This window comes from Mirounga angustirostris, unplaced genomic scaffold (genome assembly GCF_029215605.1).
Source record: "Mirounga angustirostris isolate CCGP_5_RB_7025 unplaced genomic scaffold, mMirAng1.0.hap1 SCAF_17, whole genome shotgun sequence".
Taxonomy (NCBI): Eukaryota; Metazoa; Chordata; class Mammalia; order Carnivora; family Phocidae; genus Mirounga; species Mirounga angustirostris.
This window is the reverse complement of record NW_026991725.1, coordinates 1,991,823-2,017,570: the sequence shown is the minus strand read 5'-3', so window position 1 is coordinate 2,017,570 and position 25,748 is coordinate 1,991,823. Positions and strand designations below refer to the sequence as shown.

At 45.7% G+C, this 25,748-nt stretch overlaps 1 protein-coding gene across 3 annotated transcripts in view; it reads right to left on the bottom strand.

Moving 5' to 3' along the window:
- PRPF8 (pre-mRNA processing factor 8) overlaps positions 1 to 18,040 on the bottom strand; it is a 33,520-nt gene extending 15,480 nt beyond the window's left edge. The window contains exons 1-24 of one of the 3 annotated variants that reach the window (XM_045889607.2): positions 17,912 to 18,040; positions 17,613 to 17,723; positions 16,750 to 16,918; positions 15,632 to 15,796; positions 15,336 to 15,554; positions 15,012 to 15,224; positions 14,759 to 14,884; positions 14,571 to 14,676; positions 13,290 to 13,480; positions 13,044 to 13,163; positions 12,763 to 12,952; positions 12,509 to 12,628; positions 12,264 to 12,398; positions 11,493 to 11,622; positions 10,693 to 10,889; positions 10,358 to 10,564; positions 10,068 to 10,231; positions 9,788 to 9,914; positions 9,477 to 9,669; positions 9,006 to 9,193; positions 8,606 to 8,844; positions 8,233 to 8,379; positions 7,827 to 8,037; positions 7,504 to 7,620 (exon numbers count right to left, since the gene is read on the bottom strand). In XM_045889607.2, the coding sequence (XP_045745563.1) occupies positions 7,504 to 7,620; positions 7,827 to 8,037; positions 8,233 to 8,379; positions 8,606 to 8,844; positions 9,006 to 9,193; positions 9,477 to 9,669; positions 9,788 to 9,914; positions 10,068 to 10,231; positions 10,358 to 10,564; positions 10,693 to 10,889; positions 11,493 to 11,622; positions 12,264 to 12,398; positions 12,509 to 12,628; positions 12,763 to 12,952; positions 13,044 to 13,163; positions 13,290 to 13,480; positions 14,571 to 14,676; positions 14,759 to 14,884; positions 15,012 to 15,224; positions 15,336 to 15,554; positions 15,632 to 15,796; positions 16,750 to 16,918; positions 17,613 to 17,712 (3,774 nt within the window). In that variant the 5' untranslated portion in view covers positions 17,713 to 17,723; positions 17,912 to 18,040. The remainder of the gene's footprint in view (positions 1 to 7,503; positions 7,621 to 7,826; positions 8,038 to 8,232; positions 8,380 to 8,605; positions 8,845 to 9,005; positions 9,194 to 9,476; positions 9,670 to 9,787; positions 9,915 to 10,067; positions 10,232 to 10,357; positions 10,565 to 10,692; positions 10,890 to 11,492; positions 11,623 to 12,263; positions 12,399 to 12,508; positions 12,629 to 12,762; positions 12,953 to 13,043; positions 13,164 to 13,289; positions 13,481 to 14,570; positions 14,677 to 14,758; positions 14,885 to 15,011; positions 15,225 to 15,335; positions 15,555 to 15,631; positions 15,797 to 16,749; positions 16,919 to 17,612; positions 17,724 to 17,911) is intronic. The other 2 variants (XM_045889606.3, XM_064583631.1) reach the window with 2 other exon arrangements.
- Positions 18,041 to 25,748: the final 7,708 nt, after the last annotated feature.

The following is a 25,748-nucleotide window of genomic DNA, read 5'->3' as shown; positions in this document are numbered from 1 at the left end:
AGGGTCCTGGGATCAAGCCCGAAGTTGGGCTCCTTGCTTAGCAGGGAGCCTGTTTCTCCCTCTCCCTCTGCCCCTCCCCCCGCTAGTATGCTCTCTCTCGCTCACTCTTAAACAAATAAAATCGTTTTTAAAAAAGTGTCTTTGTAGGGGTGCCTAGGTGGCTCAGTCTGTTACAAGGCTGCCTTCGGCTCAGGTCATGATCCCAAGGTCCTGGGATCTAGCCCTGTGTTGGGCTCCTTGCTCAGTGGGGAGACTGCTTCTCTCCCCCCCACCACTTGTGTTCTGTCTCTCTCTCTCTCAAATAAATAAAATCTTTCAAAACAAACAAACAAAAAAACCATTGAGGGGCCTGGGTGGCTCAGTCGTTAAGCGTCTACCTTCGGCTCAGGTCATGATCCCAGGGTCCTTGGATCGAGCCCCATACCAGGCTCCCTGCTCAGCAGGAAGCCTGATTTTCCCTCTCCCACTCCCCCTGCTTGTGTTCCCTCTCTCGCTGTCTCTGTCAAATAAATAAATAAAATCTTAAACAAACAGTAGTCATCTATTTGTGTTTACCAGTTACAAATTCCAGTTGTAACCCTAGTGGTCTCTTGAGGTACATGACAGCTCTCCATCTGGCGCACTCCCTTGGTCATCACCTGTATTCAGGTTCACTCCTCCTTGGACAAAATGTTTGTCAGTTTGCATTTTGGTATCAATGAAATGGCCCCCCATTCCCCTAAGCCTGCTAATAGCTTGGATGAATTCTTGTTGGTTTTCCATCTGCAAGCCAATTATATTTTGCCCAACTTTCAGTCGTATTCAACAAAATGTCCTGCCTTTTTATACAATTACAACCTAATTGTTATGTGGGTAATTTTTTCTAAATATTTTAAAGATTCCGGATTTCTGAACTTCAGAAATTCTTCCATGCTCAAAAAATATAATTTTCTTGAAAAACGTCATGTGGCTTTACGCTAAAAGACTGGATGTCTTATTTATTTATTAGAGTGTACGCGCACATGCAGGAGCACAAGCGAGGAGCAGGGGGAGGCAAGAGGCAAAGGGGGGGCGGCAGCAGAGGGAGAAGAGAGACAAGCAGACTCCCTGTTGAGTGCGGAGCCTGACATGGGGCTTGATCCCAGGACCCTGGGTTCATGACCTAAGCTGAAGTCAGACCCTTAACAGACTGATTCACACCCCCCAAAGCTTGAATGTCTTCTAATAAAGTGAACTGTGTCTCTGAACAACCCCTTCCAAAAACAAAACAAAACAACCCCAAAACAAAAGAGATGGACCTGAAAGAGGAAATAAATAAATCCACAACTGGAGATTTCCAAGACTCTTCTCTCAGTAATTGACAGAAGTAGACAAAAAAATCATTAAGGATATAGAAAGACTTGAACAACACAATCATTCAATCTGACCTGACATTTATAAAACACTACCCAACAGTAAGAATACAGATTCTTTTCAAGTATACATGAGACAGTCACCAAGACAGACCTTATATGCTAGACCACAGAACAAGTCTTAAGACATTTGGAAAAACTAAGATCATACAAAGTACGTTTTCTGACCATAATGGAATTACACTAGCAACTAATAACAAAAATACTTGGAGACTCCTCAAATATTTTTAAATTAAGTAGCATACTTCTAAAAAACATATGGGTGAAATAAAAACTCTCAAAGGGAATTAGAAAATATTTTTAACTGAATGAAAATAAAGACACGACTTACCAAAATTTGATTTGTCCAAACCCACAGAAAATACAGCACCAAGAGTGAACCTGATGGTAAACTACGGCCTTTGGATAATTATGATACGTTGGTGTAGGTTTATCCTTGGTAAAGAAGGTACCCCTCTGGTGAGTGGTGTTGATAATGGGGGAGGCTGTGCATGTGTGGGGGCAGGGAGTATATGAGAAATCTCTGTCCCTTTCTCTCAAGTTATTATAAACCTAAAATTGTTCTAAAAAATTAAGTCTAGGGGTGCCTGGGTGGCTCAGTTGGTGGAGCATGTGTCTCCGGCTCGGGTCATGATCCCAGGGTCCTGGGATCAAGCCCCACATCGGGCTCCCTGCTCCATGGGAAGCCTGCTTCTCCCTCTCCCAGTCCCCCTGCTTGTGTTCCCTCTCTCTCTGTGTCTGTCAAATAAATAAATCTTTAAAAAAAATAAAAAAATAATAAAAAATTAAGCCTAAAAATAAATAATGTGAAATAGAAGTCAAAACAAAACCCCCAAAATACAGAGAAATACATCTACTGCCAGGTATAGATGTTCTCTTGAGGTCTGTCCCTCTGGCTTTATTTTTTCATTTTTTAAAGATTTTTTTTATCCATTTAGAGAGAGAGAGGGCGCTTGGATGGCTCAGTCGGTTAAGCGGTTGCCTTTAGCTCAGGTCATGATCCCAGGGTCCTGGGATCGAGCCCCGCATCGGGCTCCCTGCTCAGCGGGGAGCCTGCTTCTCCCTCTCCCACTCCCCATGCTTGTGTTCCTGCTCTCGCTGTGTCTCTCTCTGTCAAATAAATAAATAATACCTTTAAAAAAAAAAAAAAGTCCCAGCCTTATTTTATAACTCCTACTATGACTGAAGGGAACGGTCCTGTCTCCAAGCTCGGGCTAGTGTGTTACATTATACCTAAAGCAAGAATGACGAGAGGATCTAAAGTGGCAGCGGCAGCAATGATTCCAAGAGTCCAAGGAGGAAGGAAATTTGAGAGGACAAGAATAGGGCCTTAAGGTCCAGCCATCTCTTACCCGACTGGATATTTCCCTCTATTATCAATCTTGGAAGACCAAGAAATTTTGTTCCAAGTACTTTACCTTACCACACCTCAGGAAATAAATTCCAGTATTTTATTAACTGATCACAATCCCTGATCCCTGTAATTAATGACAGCAAATGTTTATTAAGCAATTTATTGAATAATATAACTTACTATATTCACGAATTCTCACAAAAGACCTCTGAACTAGATAACACATTCAGTAACCCCATTTTTAAAAAAGATTTGAGAGAGAGAGAGAGAGAGAGAAAGCAGACTCCCCACTGAGAGGGGAGTCCTGGCTTGATCTCACAACCCTGAGATCATGACCTGAGCTGAAATCAAGAGTCAGAAGCTTAACTGGGGCGCCTGGGCAGCTCAGCTGGTGACTGCCTTCGGCTCAGGTCATGATCCTGGAGTCCCAGGATCAAGTCCCGCATCGGGCTCCCTGCTCAGCAGGGAGTCTGCTTCTCCCTCTGACCCTCCCCCTTCTCATGTGCTCTCTGTCTCTCTCATTCTCTCTGTCTCAAATAAATAAATAAAATCTTTAAAAAAAAAAAAACTTAACTGACTGAGCCACCCAGCTGCCCCTCAGTATCCGCCCTCCCCCGCCAAGATCTTATTCATTCATTTGAGACAGACAGACAGACCACAAGCAGGGAGAGAGGGAAAAGCAAATTCCACGCTGAGCTGGGAGCCTGACAAGGGGCTCGATCCCAAGACCTGGAGATCATGACCTGAGCTGAAGGCAGATGCTCAACCATCTGAGCCACCGAGGCACCCCTCCCCATTTTTTAAAAAGTTTATTTAATTAAGTAATCTGTATACCCAACTTAGGGCTCAAATTGACAACCCTGAGATCAAGAGTTGCATGCGCTTCCAACTGAGCCAGCCAGGCACCCCATCATTAGTATCCCCACTTTATGGAGGGAACTGAGGCCCAAAGTGGGTGACATGCCCAAAATCCCACTAGCTATGTGATAGAGCTGTGATCTGAACCTGACTGGACTACAGAACCTGTGCTTCTAACTGCTTCTGAACTGCTTCCCTAACCTCGGATACTACTCAGGTTTTCACCTCTCACATATCTACTCCTTTGATCCCTATACTTTCTTCCAAGGACTTGGCCTCTTCTGGTTTCTTCCCACCCCCCATCCACCCCCCAAAACAAATCCAGGATCCCAACGGGGGCCAGCACTCTGCGTTTCCCTGCATCTAACCCCTTACCACTCCACAACAGTCCTCTGGCAAACCCCAATCCTGAATCACCTCACCGCTATGATATATCCACTTTGCCCATCCTGTCATTGAGTAGCTGAGTGTTTCTGGGAAGAACTCACACTCAGAGTTGTCCTGGTTTTCTTGAAAACCACCTGGAACACAGTTTCTTCAACAATCCTATAATACCCTCACCCCTGTGCTCAAGTCCAATCCAGGCAAAACTGAAAAATTCGAGATTTATTGTAATTTCCCACTCAACTTTTTTTTTTTTTAAGATTTTATTTATTTATTTGAGACAGAGAGAACGAAAGAGAGGGAGAGAGCACATGAGAGGGGGGAGGGTCAGAGGGAGAAGCAGGCTCCCCGCTGAGCAGGGAGCCCGATGCAGGACTCGATCCAGGGACTCCAGGATCATGACCTGAGCCGAAGGCAGTCGCTTAACCAACTGAGCCACCCAGGCGCCCCCCACTCAACTTTAATTCACATCTATCCAGACCTCTTTTCTTTTAGGATCAGAGGATGTTTCCCTCTGCTTGCCCTTTATTGTACCCCCACACTCAACTTCTTGGAACACTGCTCCATCACTTACCACACTGGTCTGCTGCACCCTGAACTGCCCCTGACTCCTTCCTAATGGGAACATCCTTAAGTCAATCCCATTTAAAAATACTGCCTTGACTTAGATCTCCCTCTAGGTGGCACCTAATGCCCTTCTTCCTCTTACTCCAACTCTGGCAAGTTGCCAGTCCTTGCTGTCTCCACTCCCTCACTTCCCATAAAGCCTCACCCACTGCAATCTGGCTTCTATCCCCACTATTTCTGAAACAGCTCTTGCTAAGGTCACCAATGACGTCCTGACTGCCAAATCCAATGGATACTTTTCAGGCCTTATCTAACTAAAACACTCTTAGGCAACTGACACTGTTAAATGCCCGCCCCAATTCCTGACATCCTTGGCTCTGATGACCCGGCATTCTCCCAGTCTGGCCATGCTGCTACTAAGTGTTTCCTATGGTTCCAAATTCATCCCTCTGTTCTTCTCTCTCCTTATACTTGACCTGGACAATCTTGCTCACTCTTGAGCTTTAAACCACCACCTTCATGCTGACAGACTCCTAAATCTACATCTTCCACCCAGTTATCTTCTTCAAGCTTCAGACTGCAAAGTATCTCCATTTGGACATCCTATAGGAGCCTCGAAATTACCCCTCACTGCTCTTTCTCACTTCATTTCTCCCTCAAAAACTTAAAGCTCAAAGTATTTTTCAGCAAATCTAAGAGATCATCACTTTAAGAGGCATTACTAAGGGGGAAAACACACACACGTACATATATACTTATCTTGGAATGGAAGAAATATAATAGATGCCTGCCAAACACCTCCAGCTGGATGTTCTCAGGAACCTCAAACTTGTTACATCCTAAACTAAATCCATTCATCTTCCCTCCTAAACCTGCTCTTCTTCCTGTACTCCTCCAGTTGGCAGTGCCAATATCTACCTAGTCAGCCATGCCAAAAACTGTTATTTTCCTTTCCCTCTGGCATCCCACCAAAATGAGGCTCTGCTGACTTTATCTGCTAACTACTTATCAAATCTGCTCCTGTCTCCTCACTGCTCTCATCACTGTTATCAGGCATTCAGAAGTCCCCAAACCTGATCTCCCACCCCATTCCTCCAAACCCATCCCCCCCCACAGCTACAAGAGTGAATCACCTAAGACAGAAATCTGGAAAAGTCCTTTCTACACCTAAGACCCTAACAGAATTTTTTTTTTTTTAAGATTTTATTTATTTGACACAGAGAGAGAGACACAGCAAGAGAGAGAACACAAGCAGGGGGAGTGGGAGAGGGAGAAGCAGGATTCCCGCAGAACAGGGAGCCCAATGCGGGGCTCGATCCCAGGATCCTGGCATCATGACCTGAGCCGAAGGCAGACACTTAACGACTGAGCCACCCAGGCGCCCCAACCCTCACAGGATTCTTAACAAGGCACGCAGTACCCTCCAGCATCTGGCTCTTGCTTATCTATCCAGCCCCTATTTCTGAACAGTCCCAACTCCACAACCATACTCTATCAATAAACCTGAACTTTGTATAGCCCCACACATATCATGCTAGTTACCTCTCCAGACATAAGGCTGAAGAAATACCCTCCCTCACCTGCCTCATCACATGTTACTTCTTCCAGGAAGCCTCTTCTCTCCCTCTCCCAGACTGGGCTAGAGTCATTAACTTGAGCCTTTTCACAAATTCCCAAATAACACCATAGCTCTACAAACACTACATCCTGTTAATAGTTCTCTTGTCCATGGATCCGTTTCTCCAACTAGGTAGGCCAGCTCAACAAAAGAAGAGACTCCATCTTACATGTAGTGTGTGCAGAGCCTTGAACACAGTAGTTATCAACAAACACCCATGGAATGAATAAGTTACATAATTCTTATTATTTGGCCCCTGGAGGCAATAAACCAACCTAAAAAGATAAACTTTTCTCTTGTACTATACCCCCCCAAAAACATGAGATATTTTAAGTAAGAAATACTAAGATAATGGGCGCCTGTATGACTCAGTTGGAAGAGCATACAGCTCCTGATCTTGAGGTCATGAGTTTGAGCCCCAAATTAGGTGTAGAGATTACTTAAAACAAACAAACAAGGGGGCGCCGGGGTGGCTCAGTCGTTAAGCCTCTGCCTTCGGCCCAGGTCATGGTCCCAGGGTCCTGGGATCGAGTCCCACATCAAGCTCCCTGCTCAGCGGGAAGCCTGCTTCTCCCTCTCCCACCCCTGCAGCTTGTGTTCTTTCTCTCGCTGTGTCTCTGTCAAATAAATAAATAAAATCTTTAAAAAAAAACACCAACCAAACAAACCAAAAACCCTAAGAAAACGTATCCTTAACAAAAGCATTGTTTGCAGCACAGCCTAATAAGAACCTGGCATTTCCCTCTCTTTTTGGCATTATTGATGCTCTTGAGCATCAGCCAAGACATTATGTGCACCATTATGGCAGCATGGAAAGAAAGCAGGAAGAGCAGGGTGGCTTTTTAAACCTTACAGAAACCTAAGTATACAGAGTTCACAAATCCCCAGATTATTCTTTCTCAATTCCAGCTGCCTTCAGCTGGGCCTTTGGAAGCAACTGAAAGGGAAAATAAACACTGAGATAGCTAGTTATACTTACTTTTTAACATACATATTGTTATTAGTTAAAAGACTAACTACATGAATAAATAGTAAGCCCCTGGTAAGATGCAAAAAATGAAAATTTTGTTCAAATTAAAGAATCCAATTTCTGTTCCTACCTTAATTTAGAGTCATCACAACTATGCAGAACTAGGCTGCACATTCCCTACAAGGTATTCTCAGAAAGTACCTGAGTTGATTTGACACTCTAAGCTGCTATACCATAAATCATGGAAACTGGTACACTGAGAAAAGCTGGGAAGAAACAGGGGCCAAGCAGGGGAAGAGTTAAAAGGGATGGGAGATGGACAGAGGACATGAGGCAAGCTAGGGCTGACTGCCTTATATACCTTGGTGAAGGTGGTAGAGCCAGAGGCCATCAGAATTTGACGCACACGGTTGTGGAAGCGCTGCATTGACTCATCATCCACACGCAGGAAACACTGAGCTGTCCGCTCCTTAGTAACCTAAACCATAAGGTCAAGGTTAATTTGTCTCTGATATTGCCTCAGAAACAAGGACCAACTCTGACCCCCGCTCCCCACTAAACACTACCCACCCAACAAGGCTCAATCGACCGATAATGAAAAGGTGTGATGGTGTTCCACACCCCTGCGTACCCCAGAGGTACAGGGGTGGTAATGCTACTCTAAGCCCCCTTTCCAGACTGTACCTCATTCTGTAGGTTCCAGACCCCATCCTTGTGGGTGAACTCCTCATAGCTGGTGCGGCATTTAGGTAGGATGCGGCACTCAAAGCCACACATGTTGAACAGCAGGTTGGGGTTGTCCTTACTGTACACAGACACGAAGCTGTTCTCCCACTGAACTGTAGTCACTGACCGTGGCAGACGGTTCTTGATGTCCCAGAACACTGCCCGACCCCTGCTCACAGAGAACATATGATCACATCCGTCTCCTGGAACTTGAAGGAACTTCCCTCAGAAGGCCAGACTCACAGTATTCTAGGACAGTACACTCCTCCCACCCAGGACACAACCTCATAAATTCCCTCTAACTGTCCTCTGGGTCCCTCAGGCTGATGTCCTTCCAGCTCCTGCAGCCCCAACTTAGACTCACAAGTTGACATCATGCTTCATGAGGCGCATGCGGGCATCTCGGGGCCAGCACTTCTTATTATTATAGCCAACGATATTTTCATTGTTGGGGTCAGGATGCTCTGTCAGGTAACGCTGGATCAGGTCCCGAGCCTCATCTGCTGTGAACCTATACCAGGCAAGATGCATTGCTGAGACTGAAATAACCTGGGACCTCATAAGACCTACAGCTCCGCAGATAAAGCCCGCCTCCAACCCCCACCCTACTCACAGGACTTCATTCCGTTTTAGAGCCCCAACCCTGCAACAAGTCAACTAAGGTACAAGAGCTGTGTCCAGAGGCTGGGCATATGCCTCAATGCCCCGCAAGGGTAAGAATCCAGGCAAGCCCTCACCTGAAGAAAATGTGGATACGATCAATGTATCTGCAGAAGAGACGGATGGGGTGGGCAGCCTCAGTGGCTATGTCCTGGAAACTGAGAAAGTCATTTGGCATCTGAGGGGGCCCAGCCATCTCACTGGCCCGGTGCAGTCCCAATACCAGTAGATCCATCACCAAGCCATAGTACTGCACGATGAATGAGGCGAACTGCAGGCCTCTAATGATCCCATAGGAATTTGTATGGTTCATGTCCTAGAAAGAAAGATTTACAACTCTGAACAATTCTTAACTCATGGCCATGTCCCAGCCCTCTCTGGGGCCTATCCTCTTTGGTCCTCCCCTCAGCAAATCCTACCTCAGGGAGCCAGACACACCCCTCCCCAATTCCTTGATACCCTCCCCCCAAGACACACCTTATAGTTGATGACGACATTGTTCTTGGCTGTCATGTAGTCAGCTATGTTGTGGTCTACGATGAGTCGCAACAGCCTATTAAGCAGGGTCAAGTCGATCTTTTCATACATCTTCTCAAAGCGTGATTCCAGCATGACATTGCACTCACCCTCACTTGTCTCCCACACGTCCTGCAGATTATTAATGCCTGAGGAGAAGGCAAAACAGGTCTCCAGCAGGTTAGAAATTCCAAGGCTAGTGCCTGCAGTACCTATCACAACCCATAACCTTGTCCCACTCCACTCATTCATTTGGACTGCTAAGAATGTCGGCTTTGCTGGGTTTAACATCAACACTATGACCTCGGCACTAAGCACCAAGAGAATAAACTAATTCTACTGCCTGGGTGAGAATTCTGATGTAGAACTCAATTCACCTCAAATCAACCCAATTCACCTCAATCCCCAACGGCAAAGCCAGAAAAACTTTACCTTGGCACCACTTGTAAACAAGCAGAGGAGGTGGTTCTGTGTCAGCAGGCTTGATCCAAGGTGGGAAAAGGCGGCGCTTGTCAGCTTCATACCAAAGGTACTGGTCCAGGTAGGCATCAGTGATTTTCTCCAGCGGCTCCACGTCATACACCGGCACCAGGTGGCTATAGAGATCCATGAACTCAATGCCCACCTGTGGGACAAGGAAGCTGGCTTACTTGGATCCACCAATCACCTGAGGCAATCCACTACTCTGGGGGCCATGAATGAATAGCATAGCCAAAAGAAAACTTGGGGGGCAGCTTACTCACTTCTTTGAAGGCTCTCTGTGTGAGGAGGTGACGCTTGATGCGGGACAATGCCTCATGGGGGTTGTCATAGGCTTGCTCGATCAGACCTAGCTCCTCCCTCTGAGACTGGTTTAACCGAGACTTCACACTGACAAGGAAACAGGAAAGATGAATGGGAAAACCAATAGGAAGCCAAACCCAGGAAGGCCTGAGGCTAAACCTCCTTCCTTTGGACTCTGACAATGATGCTGTTCTTCCTGCTCTCATCTTTCCAAAGGAATCCACCTATTCTACTCCTCACCTGTAAGCTTCCTTAAGCCGCTCCAAGGCCAAGATGAGCAACTTGGTGTCATGCTTGTAGGAGAGTGGGGGGAATGGGATGGGTGAGAACCTCCGGCTCTCCAACCAATGCACAGTGGTGGTATACACGGCCACCGCTTCCTCCGCTGTGATGTACGGCCCATCCTGCGGAACAGACATGATAATCAGCCTCCCACTGTAGCCTAATCCCTACAGACAAGGCATGGTCCCAACTCTGCAGTCTATCCCTCTGCCCACTCCCCACGTCCAGCCTAGCCTAAGCTGCCTAACCTTTAGGTAGTTGTGCTGTCGCTCCTGTTCTGCCTTCAGATACAGCCGAGTGAGGCGGCCCAGGTTCTTTTTGCAAACAGTCTTGTCCACAGTGGCTCCACGGCGGATCCGTTCTCGGTTGTAGTGGGCAGTGTTGGTCCACCAATCAGCCTTGGCCTTCACATATCGAAGGATCATATTCTCTATGGGTGTTGGCAGCCCAGGTACCTGAAAGTACAAAAGGCACAAAGAGAAAGGGATAGCAACCACACAGCTCTGAAAGGGAGCCCAGGAGTGGTAATCCTACCCCCAGGAAGATGATGTCCATGCCTTCTCGGAGTTGGGGCGACACCCACCTTCCAGGGAATGTTGGCCTTCCAGCAGCGCCAGGCTTCACTGAGGTGCTGCAGGATTGTCCGGGCCTTGTTCTGTTTGATTCCCTCAGGCATCATGTCCAGAATGTCATGCATCACAGCTGCCCGAAGCTCAAGGTCAAAATGCGACTCCACTCGCTGCTTTGTAACAGTCTTTGCCACCCCCTTAGAGTGTCGGCCTAGGGGTGAAATTGATTAAAAGCAAGATTCATTGCTTTCAATGAGTCTCTACCATCATGCCCCCTCATTAACCACAGTTACACTGAAATCAAAAAGTATAAACAAAGTGTCCATATGCCCAGCATATGCAAAAAAGACAAGCTATCTCAAGACATTCACAACTATGCCTCTGAGAAATTTCCATTCTGCAAATGCAAGATAGCCTCAGGCCCCAGAGAGGAGCCCAAGGAACAGAATAGTAGGTCAGAATCACTAGAGAATGGGACCTTTTTTTTTTTTAAAAAGATTTTATTTATTTTTTGAGAGAGAGAATGAGATAGAGAGCATGAGAGGGGGGAGGGTCAGAGAGAGAGGCAGACTCCCTGCTGAGCAGGGAGCCCGACGTGGGACTCGATCCCAGGACTCCAGGATCATGACCTGAGCCGAAGGCAGTCGCTTAACCAACTGAGCCACCCAGGCACCCCGAGAATGGGACCTCTTAGAGGCAATCCAGCAGGAAGGGATTCTCAGTCTCAAACAAGGGCAGGGGATAGAATGGGAACATATGATCTACCCGTGAAGTGATAATAAAACACAAGCTGGACACAGAGAAAAGCACTCACCTTCAAACTGTCGGGCAAGGAGGTTGCCCAGCCACCGCTCCAGCAAAGGGGTGATGCCACGCATGAAAAACAGCCAGACCCGCCAGCCAGCAGCCCAGAAGCCACAGCCAGGGCCCTTCCCTACAGGACCCTATGGTCCCAAGCAGAAATCAAGAACGTAAGTTAGCAATTCATTTAGAGAGCAATAGAAAACTGCACACAGGTGGGGTCAAGAGAAACTCATCTTAGACAACAGAGAGGAAAAGAGGCAAAACTCTGGGACCTCAACATCTAAAATGGAGTAAATGAGGATTCTGAGGCAAAAACCAGTAACTGAGATTCCCTATTTAAAGGCAGCTTTCAGGACGCCTGGGTGGCTCAGTTGCTTAAGCGTCTGCCTTCGGCTCAGGTCACGATCCCAGGAGTCCCCGCATCGGGCTCCCTGCTCACAGGGAGTCTGCTTCTCCCTCTGCCTGCCACTCCTCCTGCTTGTGCTCTCGCTCTCTAGCAAATAAATATATACAATCTTAAAAAAAAAAGCAACTTTGGGGGGAAGTATTACGATTCACAAGGTGAAGGCAAGTAATGATACACGTAGAGCATCTCTCTAACTCAGTCCAGGAAAAGAGCCTTGACTAGACCTAAAAATTAAAATGGATCTAAATGGAGAATGGCATCAGGCTCCGCGCTGAGCATGAAGCCTGCTTAAGATTCTCTCCCTCCCCGCAATGAATGAAGGAATGAATGAATGAACTGGATGGAGAAAGTGAGAGTACGAGGGCAGGGTCCCACCGTGTTGAAGCGGTAATAGATGAGATGCTTCAGGTCCTTGCACATGCGAATCTGCCGCATCAGCTTGTATTTGTACCGGTACATGCCCGTCAGCTGCCCCACGTGAGCAAAGATATACTGCAACCCATCTGCCAGCTGCAACACAATGACCCCATTGGGCTTTAAGCTAGAGCCAGCTCCACGATCAGCGCAGGCTTCATTCAGCTTCCCTACTTGGGGCGGGGATCGGGGATACTTGGCCTCACCTGGAAGGCATCCACATTGCCCAATCGATACTGCACGTGACTGTCCACCACCAGCTTAGTTAAACGCAGAACTTCTCGACACAGATGGAAAGCATTCCCGAAACGAGATTTCTTTCTTTCCTGGAGAAGGTGCCAAGAATAGGAAAAACATTAATCAGCCATGGTCCCAACTGGATGGGTGCCTTCCTCAGAGGACAGAGCAAAATCAGTCCATCCCTCAAGCCCAGAAGACCGTTACGGTACAATGCACACACCTTGGTGGTGAGGGTCTTGACAGGTTTAAGATTGAAGTTGTAATCCAGGTGCAGATAGTTGAGGTTTTTACGGTGAATGAGAAGGTTGAGCATGTTGTAGCCCTGGCGGCAAACCTGCAGCCCCACCTCCACCCAGTCCAGCTTCGTGGACTGAAAGAATTTGGTGGCTTTGAAGGAGCGAAACAGGTACCTGGGGTGGGAATAAGAGGGAAAGGGAGAGTTAGCTTCCTGGTTAACTCTGGAACAAAAGAAGTCTGAGCAATGACCCTCAGGCACCTTACCTCTTCTTTTGGGCTTTAGGGGGCCGGTGCTTCAGGGCATTCAGCACATAGTACTTCAGCAGTTTCTGGTATGAGACCCTCACTTTCACAGGCTGCCCAGCAGGACAATGTTCCCGATACCTGGGAAAACAAGCCAACTAGAGCTAGCCCATCTTCCTTCTAATCCCTCTGTGAAAGGCTGCATGCCCACCCAGTTGGGAGTCTTTTCTCCTATACATCCACTACCATCCCCCCAGGAAGTCTTACCAGTTCTTGACAAGGGGGATGTCCAGGGCCCGGCGGGTGCGACCAGAGCGTAGGTTGAAGGGCCGTGGGGCCCAGAGCAGGGCAATACCATTGGCTGTATTGTCTGTGTAGAGGGGTGTGTCCTTCAGGAAGGGCTCCACAAACTCTGGGAGCTCAAACTCCTCATCATCATCAGGCAAGGGTTCCTGGCTCTGAAAGAAGAACGCCCCAAGGGTTCAGCTCCCATTGAACTGGGAAGAGAACTGGGATGAAAGGGAAACTCTCTGGGGCCGAGCACAGTGGCTCCATCTACCATGGAAACTGGATTGCCAGACAAGACAAGCCCTAAAGGGCCAGGGCAAAAGGGGCCAAGGGAGCAAAGAACAAGCCAGGACCAACCAGGAAAGCAAGCATCACTCCTCACACCCTATCGGGCTCACCATCAAAGGCCTCCCAAAGGAGCCCCAATACCTTAAGTGAACACAAAAACTGTGCTAGGGTAAGGAGGTCTGTTAAGAAGAACACTATGGAACATGGGTAAACATCAAAAACATTATTCCAAATGTAAAAGGCCAATCACAAAAGACTACATACTGTAAGATACTATTTATACAAAATCTCCAGAATAGTCAAATCTACAGAAAAACTAGGAGATGCCTAGGAAAGGGAGGTTAGAGGGAAACAGAGTGACTGCTAATGGCATGGGGATTTCTGGGATGATGAAAAGGTTCAAAAATTACCTATGGGAATAGCTGAACTACTCTGTGAATAAACTAAAAGCCACTGAATTGTATAATTTAAATGAATGAGTTGTAGGCGTATGTAAACTGTATTTCAATAAAAGGACTGTAGAAAAACCCATAATGCAAACAGACCAAAATACACTATATACGAAGTGCCAATCACAGAAACCCAGATTACACCAATAACTTAGTTTGAGCCAAGTGCTGAACGGTCAAATTAGCTTAAAGCTCAAGCGGAACACTAAACAGGATGACAAACATGTCTCCCTCAGCTGAATTTTTATCTAGTAATACTTCAGCCACAGTCAGGAAATTTCTCTCCAAAGAACTAAGGTCAGGGGCGCCTGGGTGGCTCAGTCGTTAAGCGTCTGCCTTCGGCTCGGGTCGTGATCCCAGGCTCCTGGGATCGAGCCCCACATTGGGCTCCCTGCTCAGCGGGACCTGCTTCTCCCTCTGCCTGCTCCTCCTGCTTGTGCTCTCTCACTCTCTGACAAATAAATAAATAAAATCTTCAAAAAAAAAAAAAAAAAAAGAACTAAGGTCAAATGTTCCTTCTCACCTTGACGGAGTGCCTGTGAGAAATTGGGTTGATCAAAGGATCAAAGTAGAAAGCTGGGAGATCAGGATCCTCAGTTTTGATGAACACAACATTAGGAGTGTGGTACCTAAAATGAAAGAAGAGTAAGCTCAGGTTCTCCCGCCCTAGCCCAACCCTCTCTTTTCCCCCACCTTTGCTGTAGCTCTCACCAGGTGAGGTGGACATGATGTGGAAGATTGTTGTACAGGTAAGGAAAAGCGATCTTGTATTCAGTGCGGATAGGCTGCCGGATGATGATCTTGTTAATATCATTGAATTCATTCCAGTCTTCATCCCTAGGGTACAAAATAAAAGATGAGCAGACTAGTTGGGGAGTTGGAAAACTACAACAGGATCTCAAAGATCAAGATTAGATTTTATTCAACCCAAGGTGCCTATAATCCCTAATATCTCCCAACTTACTGGAGATTGATGTCTCGAACAAGAGGTTCAAATTTGGGGCCTCCAGGAATGGCCATATTGAGTGCCTTGGAGGTAAAGAAGGCCTTTAGATCAAACAGATAGAAGTAGTTGTCATCTACCAAGTCTGTCAGGAGCTGATTGGCCAGGCGGTAGAGAGTGGACATCATGGGCAGTGTGAATTGCCAGCGCTGGTAAGTGGAGCCATTCACATACCTAGGAAAAAAAGACAGGCCTATGTCATACCTAGCCAAGCCACTGCTCACCCAGGATTCCTTCTGGATTTCCAAAACTCTCACAGGAGCAGTAACTCCAACCATCACTCACTTCCGGCTGTCCCTCAATGGCTGGTGGTCATAGAACCAGTCCAACACAGGGGCATCCTCCTCAGGGTCCAACTCTAGCTGAATGGCCTCCAGGGGTTCAACATCTAGGATGTTGTCAGCATAGTCCAAAGGTGGCTCCTCATCATCAAAAGGGGGGAAACGCATCCTCTTGAAATGCCTCCTGTCTCTTTTTTCTCGACGCATCATAATCCACATTGACCTAAAAGTCAGCCAAGTCACACTATGGTTTCCACCCACGGCCCCCAACCACCACCCCCACATTCCAGCCTTTCTCACCCCCACTGGGAGATGTAGACAGGTTCAATGACCCAGGGAATCTCATTGACAAAAGAAATGGCTCCAGTGATGTGGTACAGCACAGGCACGTCCCGAATCTGCTCCCAAGGCATAGGCATGTTCTCCAGGAGTTTGAGGACTGCATGTGGCATGTACTTGAGGGCACTGCAACAGGAGGGAGAGAGAACTACAAATGACAAGGTGTTCTGCTACCTGTGCCACGCGGAGAGGCTGCATGGTATCACAGTACCGCATCCCACAGAAAAGCCTGCCTTACAGTCTAAACTCTCAAACTTAGCACACAGGCCCTCCTCGACCAGGAACACTGTCCGTCCCCCTAAGCCTCCCCCACCCCCGCTCTCCCAATTGTGCCACTCTTCCCCTTAAACTTCACAGTCCCACAATATTGGGTTTCTGTCCCTCTGTATCAACAGCTGTCCCTCTAAAGACAGCTTTTGGACTATTGCACATTCTAAACTCTCTGTACCTTCCCATAAAAAATAATAAAACACTCATGTTTTATCATAACCATCTTTCTCGTGTCTGTCATGCCACTAGACCATAAGATCCAGAAAGGCCATTATTTTCTATTCACTGCTATATCCCTAGCACCTAGCACAGTTCTCATAAAACATTTTTTCATAAACAAAACATCTATGGCTATCTTGAGATATCTTAGACCACTTTATTAAGTGGCTAACATTTCTGCATCCAAATGGAAAAGAGATTTGCTAAGGCACTCACACCTGTATTCACTCAGCTTGGGGCCACAGAAAAACAAGAGTATACAGGCTGTAGGAGTTAACGATCTTGAACCTCTCAATTCTGCTCACTGAGGAGTTACAGGCAACAAGAACATAGTGTCCTGTTATGGGTTTCAACCCATTTAAAGATAGGGACATCTTATCACAGCTTCAATAAATTAGTGCCTAGGGCAATCAAGAGAGTAAAGGATGATCTCAAAATTATCAGAATCCTAGGTTTTTCTCTTCTCTTCTAACCACCAACAGGGGCTGTCATAGAGGATTCCTTTCTCAAAATGACAGAGCAGCTATCCAGGACAGGGAGAAGCGAAAGGGGCCAATCTCCAAACGATATACTTCCAAGAGATGCCTTACCCCAAGTAGACCCTTTTGTCATGGCGAAACTTCCTGTTGGTCATGTCTCCATGGTCTCGGATGATCTTTCTAACATGTTCTGGGGGCATGTCTTCCTTCTGAGCATCCACAAATCCAAACTTCCGCTTTTCCGCATAGCGCTTGGCCTGTAATTGCTGCCATTTTCGGGCTACAAAGACACCTCAGTTTAAATAACTGCATACCCTTAGCCTAATCATCCCCACCTCTTGACCCAGGGTAAGCCCCTGTCAGGATGTATGAGTTAGGGGTGGGCACACAGCAGGAGCACTCTCTTATCTCACTCTGTTTTACTCTTTCCTTTATCACATTTGTGACTGTCTTGACATTTTTGTTACAGATTCTTAAGTTTTTTTATTGTCTACCTCCCTCTCTGCAACTTAACCCCTGTCAGGGCAGGGTTTTTTTCATTGCTTATTGTGTCCCCATGGCTTGGATCAGCGCCTGCAAATAACAGATACCTTATTTTTTTTTTTTTAAGATTTTATTTATTTATTTGACAGAGAGAGAGAGAGCACAAGCAGGGGGAGCGGCAGGCAGAGGGAGGAGAGGGAGAAGCAGGCTCCCCGCAGAGCAGGGAGCCCAATGTGGGGCTCGATCCCAGAACCCCGGGATCATGACCTGAGCCGAAGGCAGACGCTTAACCAACTGAGCCACCCAGGCGCCCCAACAGACACCTTTAAACAGTTAATTAGATGAAAAAATAAATGGGACCGTGAGTGAGTTGACACCTAAAGCTCTGACGCTTGCCAAAACGGGGAAAGGAGTGAAACCCGCTACGCGCACGCGCACACCCGCCCTAAGCCTGCGGGCCCGCAGGCACCGCTTCCGCACGCGTTCTTCACCTTTCTCTTGCAGCTTCTCCTCCGACATGTAGTCTGGCAATGGGGCTAGAGGGCCGGGCACCGGGTTACCCGGCCCTCGGTAAGGAAATACTCCGGCCATTCCCGGAGAATCTGGGAGACAGAGAAAGAAAAAAATTAACGAGCAACCGGGCCGAGCCTAGCAGGAAGGCGTCGACACCCCCGGCCTGCAGTCCCGCTTTGCTCAGCGTTCGCCCAGCCCGGCCCCTCCCAACCTTCCGGTCATCCAGCCGGACCCCATCACGCCTCCCGCAGCCCAGCCCTTAAAGCCCGCAACGCACCCCCACAAACCCTCACACAGACCGCCGCTTTCTTCGCAAAGCAATGGCGGCAAACCTACGTCCGCCGCGCGTTCCCAATGCCGGGAAGTACGCAACTCTCGTTCAGCAGTTGATCCAATAGGCGCCCGCGTGCTCAGACGGATTAGAGAGCTAACCAATTAGACTTGCAGATAGGGCCAGAGGGGGCGGGTCCATAGGCGGAAAGCTTAGAACGCAAAAGGGTGGGGTCCGGTGGGCGCAAGCCCCGCCTCCCACCTTTTTCAGGCTGTCCTGGGAACCTGGAGTAGATGGGCCTCGCCTTACCGTCCGCGGCTGGGGGCCGTCAGACCACGGCAGACCTGATTTTTGAAAAATAAATTTGTTCGAATCTGCACATTACACTGTGTCTAGTTTCGTAAATGTAGACTTGAGGTCTGCTAGCTCCGAGTCCATCAGTCCTTTGTTCGTTCACACCTTCATTCATTAAGCCTTCATTTATTGAGAGCCCAGTATGTTTCAGAGGTTGGAAATGCAACAGGGGAAAAAGCCAAGCTTATGGAGCTCATAGGGAACGGGGAGGCCAAGCAACCCAGAATCTTACAATGCAATGTGATGGGAGTTGGGGGCAGGGCATTTAACCCTGCCCGTGAAGTCAGAATTAGACAATAAACCTGGAAAAATAAAAAAGCCTTGGGGAACAACTTTGCTCAGTGTCTTTACCACTCCCCCTCCGTTCCATTTCTTCTCTCTCTAGCAATGATTGCATTATGGAGTATATAGTGGACACCTTATAAATGCTTCTTGTTTCCCTCAGGTTCTGCCTGTCTTGCTGCCTGAATTGTGCTCCATCTCCTGCCATCCTTGTTTCACTTTCTCTCTCATTCTATCCTAACAACTCTATTTATTTATTTTAAGCTTTCTTCATTTATTTGACAGAGAGAGGCACAGCGAGAGACGAACACAAGCCGGGGGAGTGGGAGAGGGAGAGGCAGGCCTCCGGCGGAGGAGGGAGCCTGACGTGGGGCTGGATCCCAGGACCCTGGGATCATGACCTGAGCCAAAAGCAGACACTTAACGACTGAGTCACCCAGGCGCCCCTATCCTAACAACTTTAAATCTGACTTAGTCAACAGGTAAGTTTGTTTGAACTCACACAGTTTACTGTGGAGGATGCAGAGGAATTGTAACTGATAAACCTCTCAATCTGGCTGAGAATTTTGGACTCAAAGGTGAAATAATAGAGAAAAATGCAAAGAAGAGTTCAGGCAGGGGCTGGCTGGTGCGGAGATTCACAGTCACAGAAGGAAGAGGAGCATTAGTAAAGATTTGATGGAAATGGGTGGGTGTGAAGGATTTGATGGAATAAAGAATGAGGAAGGAAAAAGGAATCCCAAGTGGTAGACACTGCTAGAGTTGGAGTTTAGAAAGAAGAACCAATATGGCAGCTCTGAAACCAGCCAGCCAATCAGACGGGCCACAGTAGAAATTCCACCATCATTATTATTATGTTCATCATTGTCATTGTCATGAAGTCCTTCCACCTGTATAAGGTTTACTTGTGTGGCCGGTATTGTTCTAAACCCTGGTAATGGGGCGCCTGGGTGGCTCAGAGGGTTAAGCATCTGCCTTCGGCTCAGGTCATGATCCTAGGGTCCTGGGATCGAGCCCCGTGTCCGGCTCCTGGCTCAGTGGGGAGCCACTTCTCTCTCTGCCTCTCCCCCTGCTCGTACTCTCTCTCTCTCTCTCTGTATCTCTGTCTCGAATGAATAAATAAAATCTTAAAATAAATAAATAAATAAACCCTGGTAATATCCTACTATTGTCTGTGGTTTTGTTAAAAGTACTAATGTCGATTTCTGGTTTTGATTTTTCTGCTCTGGTCATGTAAGAAGTTCCCAAGTGGGTGAAAGGTACATGGGAACTCTCTGTACTATTTCTTTTTCTGTCTCCAAGATCAAGTACTGAGCTGAGATCAAGAGTAGGACACTTAACCAACTGAGCCACCCAGTCACCCCTCTTTTTTTTTTAAGATTTTATTTTTAAGTAATCTCTACACTCAACGTGGGGCTCTAACTCACAACCCTGAGATCAAGAGTCATGTTCTCTACTGACTGAGCCAGCCAGGTGCCCCTGTACTATTTCTAAACAGTATTATTGAGATATAATTTGCATTCCATAAAGTTCACCTGTTTAAAGTGTACAATCCAATGATTTTTAGCATATTTATAGAGTTGTGGAATTATCATTACTATCTAGTTCCAGAACATTCTCATCATCCCAAAAAGAAACCTTGTACCCATTAGCACTCACTGCCCAAGTCCTCCTACCTCCTACTCCTCAGCCCTAGGCAACCACTAATCTACTTTCTGAGTCTATAGTTTTGCCTGCTCTAGACATTTCTTATAATTAGTACTATACAATAGTGATCTTTCATGACTGGCTTCTTTTACTTAGCATGTTTTTGAGGTTCATCCTCAAAATATACACACGTACACACACATACGCATATATACATATACGTATATAAATTTATATACATATATAAATTTATATACATATATAAATCTTTGGAGAAATGTCTATTCAGATCCTTTGCCTATATTAAAATTGTGTTGTCTTTTTATTATTGAGTTCTGGAAGTTCTTTATCCTAGATACAAGTCCTTGGGGCACCTGGGTGGCTCAGTTGGTTGAGTGTCTGCCTTCAACTCTGGTCATGATCCCAGGGTCCTGGGATTGAGCCCCATGTCGGGTTCCCCGCTCAGTGGGAGCCTGCTTCTCCCTCTCCTCCCTGCTCATGCTCTCTCTGTCTCTCTCTCAAATAAATAAAATCTTTAAAAAAACAAAACAAAACAAGTCCCCTGTCCTTTATTTGATATGCAAAAATTTTCTTTCACTCTTAGGGTTATTTTTTCATTTTCTTGATGGGTTGTTTGGAGATCAAAGGTTTTTAATTTAAATAAAGTTCAACCTATCAAATCTTCTATTGCTTATGACTTTGGTGTCAAATCTTAGAAACCATTGCCTAATCCAGCCTACAAAGATGTACTCCTGTGTTTTCTTCTAATAGTTGTATAATTTTAGCTCTTACATGTAGATCTATGATTCACATTCAGTTAATTTTTGTGTGTGGTGTGAGATAGGGTCCGAATGCATTCTTTTGCATGTGCGTATTCCGTTGTCCCAGTACCATTTGCTAAAAAGACTATTTTTTCAGTTTTGAATTGTCTTGGCCCCTTTGTCAAAAATCAGTTGACCATTTGTTTGTTTCTTGACACTGTTTTATTCCATTGATCTATATGTTTATCTTTATGCTCTCTGTGCCATTTTTGCAATTTTAATGTGAGCTTAAAATCATTTCAAAATAAAAAGCTAATAAATAAATAAATAAACTAATTTAATCCTCGAAACAACCTTAGAAGATAGTTATTATTATTATACCCATTTTACTGATGAGAGACCCAAGCTCAGAATGATTGAGTAATCTGCCTCGGGTCACATGGCTAATTACACAAAGCATGTGTCAGGTTTTGTCTAACAACATTATATGCATTAGTTCATTTAATTGTCACAATAATCCAACAAGGTAGCTGCTCTTTTTTTTTTAAGATTTTATTTATTTAGGGACGTCTGGGTGGCTCAGTCGGTTAAGCGTCTGCCTTGGGCTCAGGTCATGATCCCAGGGTCCTGGGATCGAGCCCCACGTCGGGCTCCCTGCTCCACGGGAAGCCTGCTTCTCCCTCTCCCTCTGCCTGCTGATCCCCCTTCTTGTGCTCTCTCTCTCTCCGTCAAATAAATAAATAAATAAAATCTAGGAAAGAAAAGATTTTATCTCACCATAAGCAACTGGATCCAGAACATATGGGTTTTTTGTTTGTTTGTTTGTTTGTTTAGTAAATTCTGCCCCCAACATGGGGCTTGAACTCATGACCCTGAGATTAAGTGTCGCATGCTCTACCAACTGAGCCAGCCAGCTGCCCCTGGAGCTTATGTTCTTAACCATACTGCTATATCATCTCTAAGAAGCATAATGTTGGATGGGAAAATCTGGCCTAAGCTGTAGTTAGTCTTGAATTCCAGAGCTTTGGCAGCATTTTGACTCTGCCAGTAATTTGATCTATTTGCCAATGTTTTCCAAGCTTTTTCTTTTAAAGCTGGAAAACATTTTTGTAAATGGAATAACTTACAAATGAAGAAACTTTAAGACTTAAAGAGTTAAGAACTTCTCTTAAAGTCTCTTAACTGGTCAAACATAGTCTGAGTTAGTCTGACGAAGCTCAGTTGAGTAGCAAAGCGACAAAGCTGAGAACAGATCTGAACAGAAAATATTACCTGTCATTGTTATGGACCATTCATTACATCCAAACCAGTCTCCTCATTGTTTATGGAGTTTAAAACTGGACTTGGAGAGGTACCTGGGCGGCTCAGTCAGTTGGGCATCTGCCTGGCTCAGGTCCTGGGATTGAGCCCTGGGTAGGACTCGTTTCTCCCTCTCCCTCTGACCCTCCTCCCCCCATTCATGTTCTCTCTCGTGCTCTCTCTCTCTCAAATATATAAATAAAATCTAAAAAAAAAAAACTGGACTTGAAGGTGATTGTGGGTTATATAAATGAAGGAGTCCTCTGGCTAGAAATACACAAGTGTTGAGTCTGGAAGCTAAGACTGGATATTCAATCAACAGACCAAAGCTGATACTAAAGCCATAAAAAGAATGACAGAAAGTCAGATGAGGAAGCCCAGAGACACAGTCTGGAACAGGAGGATGCCGGAAAAAGCCAGGGAAGTAATAGCTGGAAAGGTTGGGAGAGGCCCATAGGAAGGAAGAGCTTGAAGAAAAGGAAGCCCTCTACCGTGTTAGATGATGCAAGAAGTAGAGGAAGACAGAGAAAGGACATGATCTTGGCAAGAAAGAATTCTCTGAGCGAGGAGAGCAGTTTCAGAAAAATAATGGGACAGTAAGGTTCCTGGTTGCCAAGGAGGTTCATAAAACAATGAAGACAATGGGAATCAACCATTCTTTTGAAAATTTAGGCATAAAAGAAAAACAAGAATTTGGACTGTAGCAAGAGGGTTAAGAGAAATTGAGATAAGGAGGAAGGTAGATTAGAGTCATAGAAGTGGCAGAGGGGTGCCTGGTTGGCTGTCAGTTGAGCGTCCAACTCTTGGTTTCGGCTCAGGTCATGATCTCAGGGTCATGAGATCAAGGAGTGGCAGGCTCCAAGCTCAGCAGGGAGTCTGCTGGAGATTCTCTCTCTCTCCCTCTCCCTTTGCCCCTGCTTGCACACACACACTTTCTCTCTCTCTCAAAATAAATAAATAAATCTTTTTAAAAAATCTTAAAAAAAAATCGTTGGTGTGCCTGGGTGGGCTCAATTGGTTAAGCGACTGCCTTCAGCTCGGGTCGTGATCCTGGAGTCCCGGGATCGAGTCCCACATCGGGCTCCCCGTTCGGTGGGGAGCCTACTTCTCCCTCTGACCCTCCCCCTCCCTTATGCTTTCTCACTCTCCTTCTCTCTCTCAAATAAATAAATAAAATCTTTAAAAAAAAATCATGGAACTGGCAGAGACATCAGAGATTATCTTGTCCAAAGTCCTATACAACGCAGTAAGTCTTTTCAAAGCATACATTCACTTAAAGATTTATTTCTACAAAAGTTTAACACACACCTCCAGGTGCTGGCCTTGCCAGGGTACCAGGATACAGAAGACAGCCAACCAGACCGAGGCTATCCCTGCTGGGAGCTTGCATTCTAGATGGGGATATTAAATAGCTAGTTATACAGTTAATGTTTTTAGTTTCAGTTTTTACAAAGTTATACAGTCTCATAGAATTTGTTACAAAGAACAGCTGCCTAATATTCCCTCTGCCCATTTCTCCCTCTCCAAAGAAAACCACTTTCACCAATTTTAGCCGATCATTTTGGCGCTTATTTTCATATCTCCAAATAAGTGTGTATTGCTACCTTTCTTAAGTAGGCTCAACGCCCAACATGGGGCTTGAACTCAGAATCCTGAGATTGAGAGTCACATGCTGTGCCAGCTGAGCCAGCCAGGTGTCCCTGTATTGCTATGGTTGATCTTTTGCTTTCAGAGATTTACTTACTTTCCACTACAGAAAATAGAGATCCAACTCTCCCCGCTAGCCTCCCAAATATATGTATATCCTTCCCACTACCATTCTCCCAATCTGGTTATTGAATAATTTTGGAAAGATTTATAAGCAGTGTTTATGTAATTGTGCATGTAATAACAATAGCCAGCCCTTATACTCTGTGTTAGGCACTTTTCTAAGCACATTGCACATGTTAATTAATTTAATTCTCATGATAATCCTATTACTGTCATTCCATTGCACAGATGAGGATACTGGGGCACAGAAAAATCAAGTAACTTGCCCAAGTCCACATAGCTAATAAGTGGCAGGTTTGGGATTGTAATCCAAGCAGTCTGGCTCTAGAAGCCACAACCTCAGGTTCCCTCCCCACTTGCTGTAGGAGGACATAGCAGTATTGGGTGAGTGCCCAGCCTCCGAGACTCTCATTTAGTTCCTCACTCCCCAGGTACAGAGGGCTGTGCCAAGGCCCACCTCCTGGGCAGACGTTTTCCTCTTGCTAAGGATCCAGCCTATAGGGGAGAATCTAGATAAAAGAGTTAAGAACTTCTCTTCAAGTCTTTTAACTGGTCAAACATAGTCTGAGAATCTACACCTCTCCTGAACCTTCCCCCTAAGTTATTACCTCTCCTGTCCCCCTGTTTAGTGCACTCACCTTCACCTGCCATTTGTGTGTCTATCATCAGTAATTCACGTGAGGTTTTAATGTAAAACAAAACAAAACAAAACCATACAAACAAAAAAACTTTATTATGCCTGTCTATACAAATGTTATGCACAGATTCGCAGCTCATTCATGTAGTCAACAATGACTGCATTTCCTTTCCTAAGCAACTGTTCATTTTGTCTATAGTTGACAGATGCATCTGTTCAGTTTTCTATAGACTCTTTGGCAATTACTCCCCTGGCTCCTCATTAGTTTTAAATCTCTTCTCAAATATGCAGACATATAAGGCAGCCTATCAGTTTCACCTTTTCCAAAAGGTACCTTCCAGAGCTTTATGACCCACTGTAGTATGCCAGCTTCCCTCTCTGCTTGCTTATTGTACAGCTCTCTTCCTAGGATCCCCATTCAATATCATCCTGGAAAGTCCTTTCTTCTCTTTTATCTTGATTCTCCTGTTTTCTTCATCTGTGTGCTCCTCTTTCTTGTTTAACTCCCCCCCTTTTTTTTGGTGAAGTGTATCTTCTAGTAGTTACCTGAAAAGGGTGCATGGAAAATGAATTTGGGGGGATAACCCTCACACTTGATTGGTAGTTTGGCTGGGTATCAAATTCTACTTTGAAATAATTTTCCTTCAAATTTTTGGTGACATCACTCCGTTACCTTTTAGCTTCCAGTGTGCTGTTTAGAATTCCAAAGTCATTTTTATTCCCAGTGTTTGTATGTAACTCTCCCTCCCCTCTAGAACATTAATCTCAATGTCCTGAAATTTACCTATAATGTTGCTTGATGTAAATCTATCTTCTTTCACTAGACTGGGCATTCCACGGACCCCTCAATATGTAATAACCGCAACTCATGTTCTTTGGTTTTGAGGAGTTGTCTTTCATTACTTCACTAATGATTTTCTTTCTCTTTTTTTCTCAGTTCTCTTTTTCTGGGACTCCGATTATTATTATTTTTTATTTTTCTATTTTTTAAAGATTTTATTTATTTATTTGAGAAAGAGAGACAGAGCACGAGAAGGGGGAGGGGCCGAGGGAGAGGGAGAAGCAGACTCCCTGCTCAGCAGGGAGCCCGATT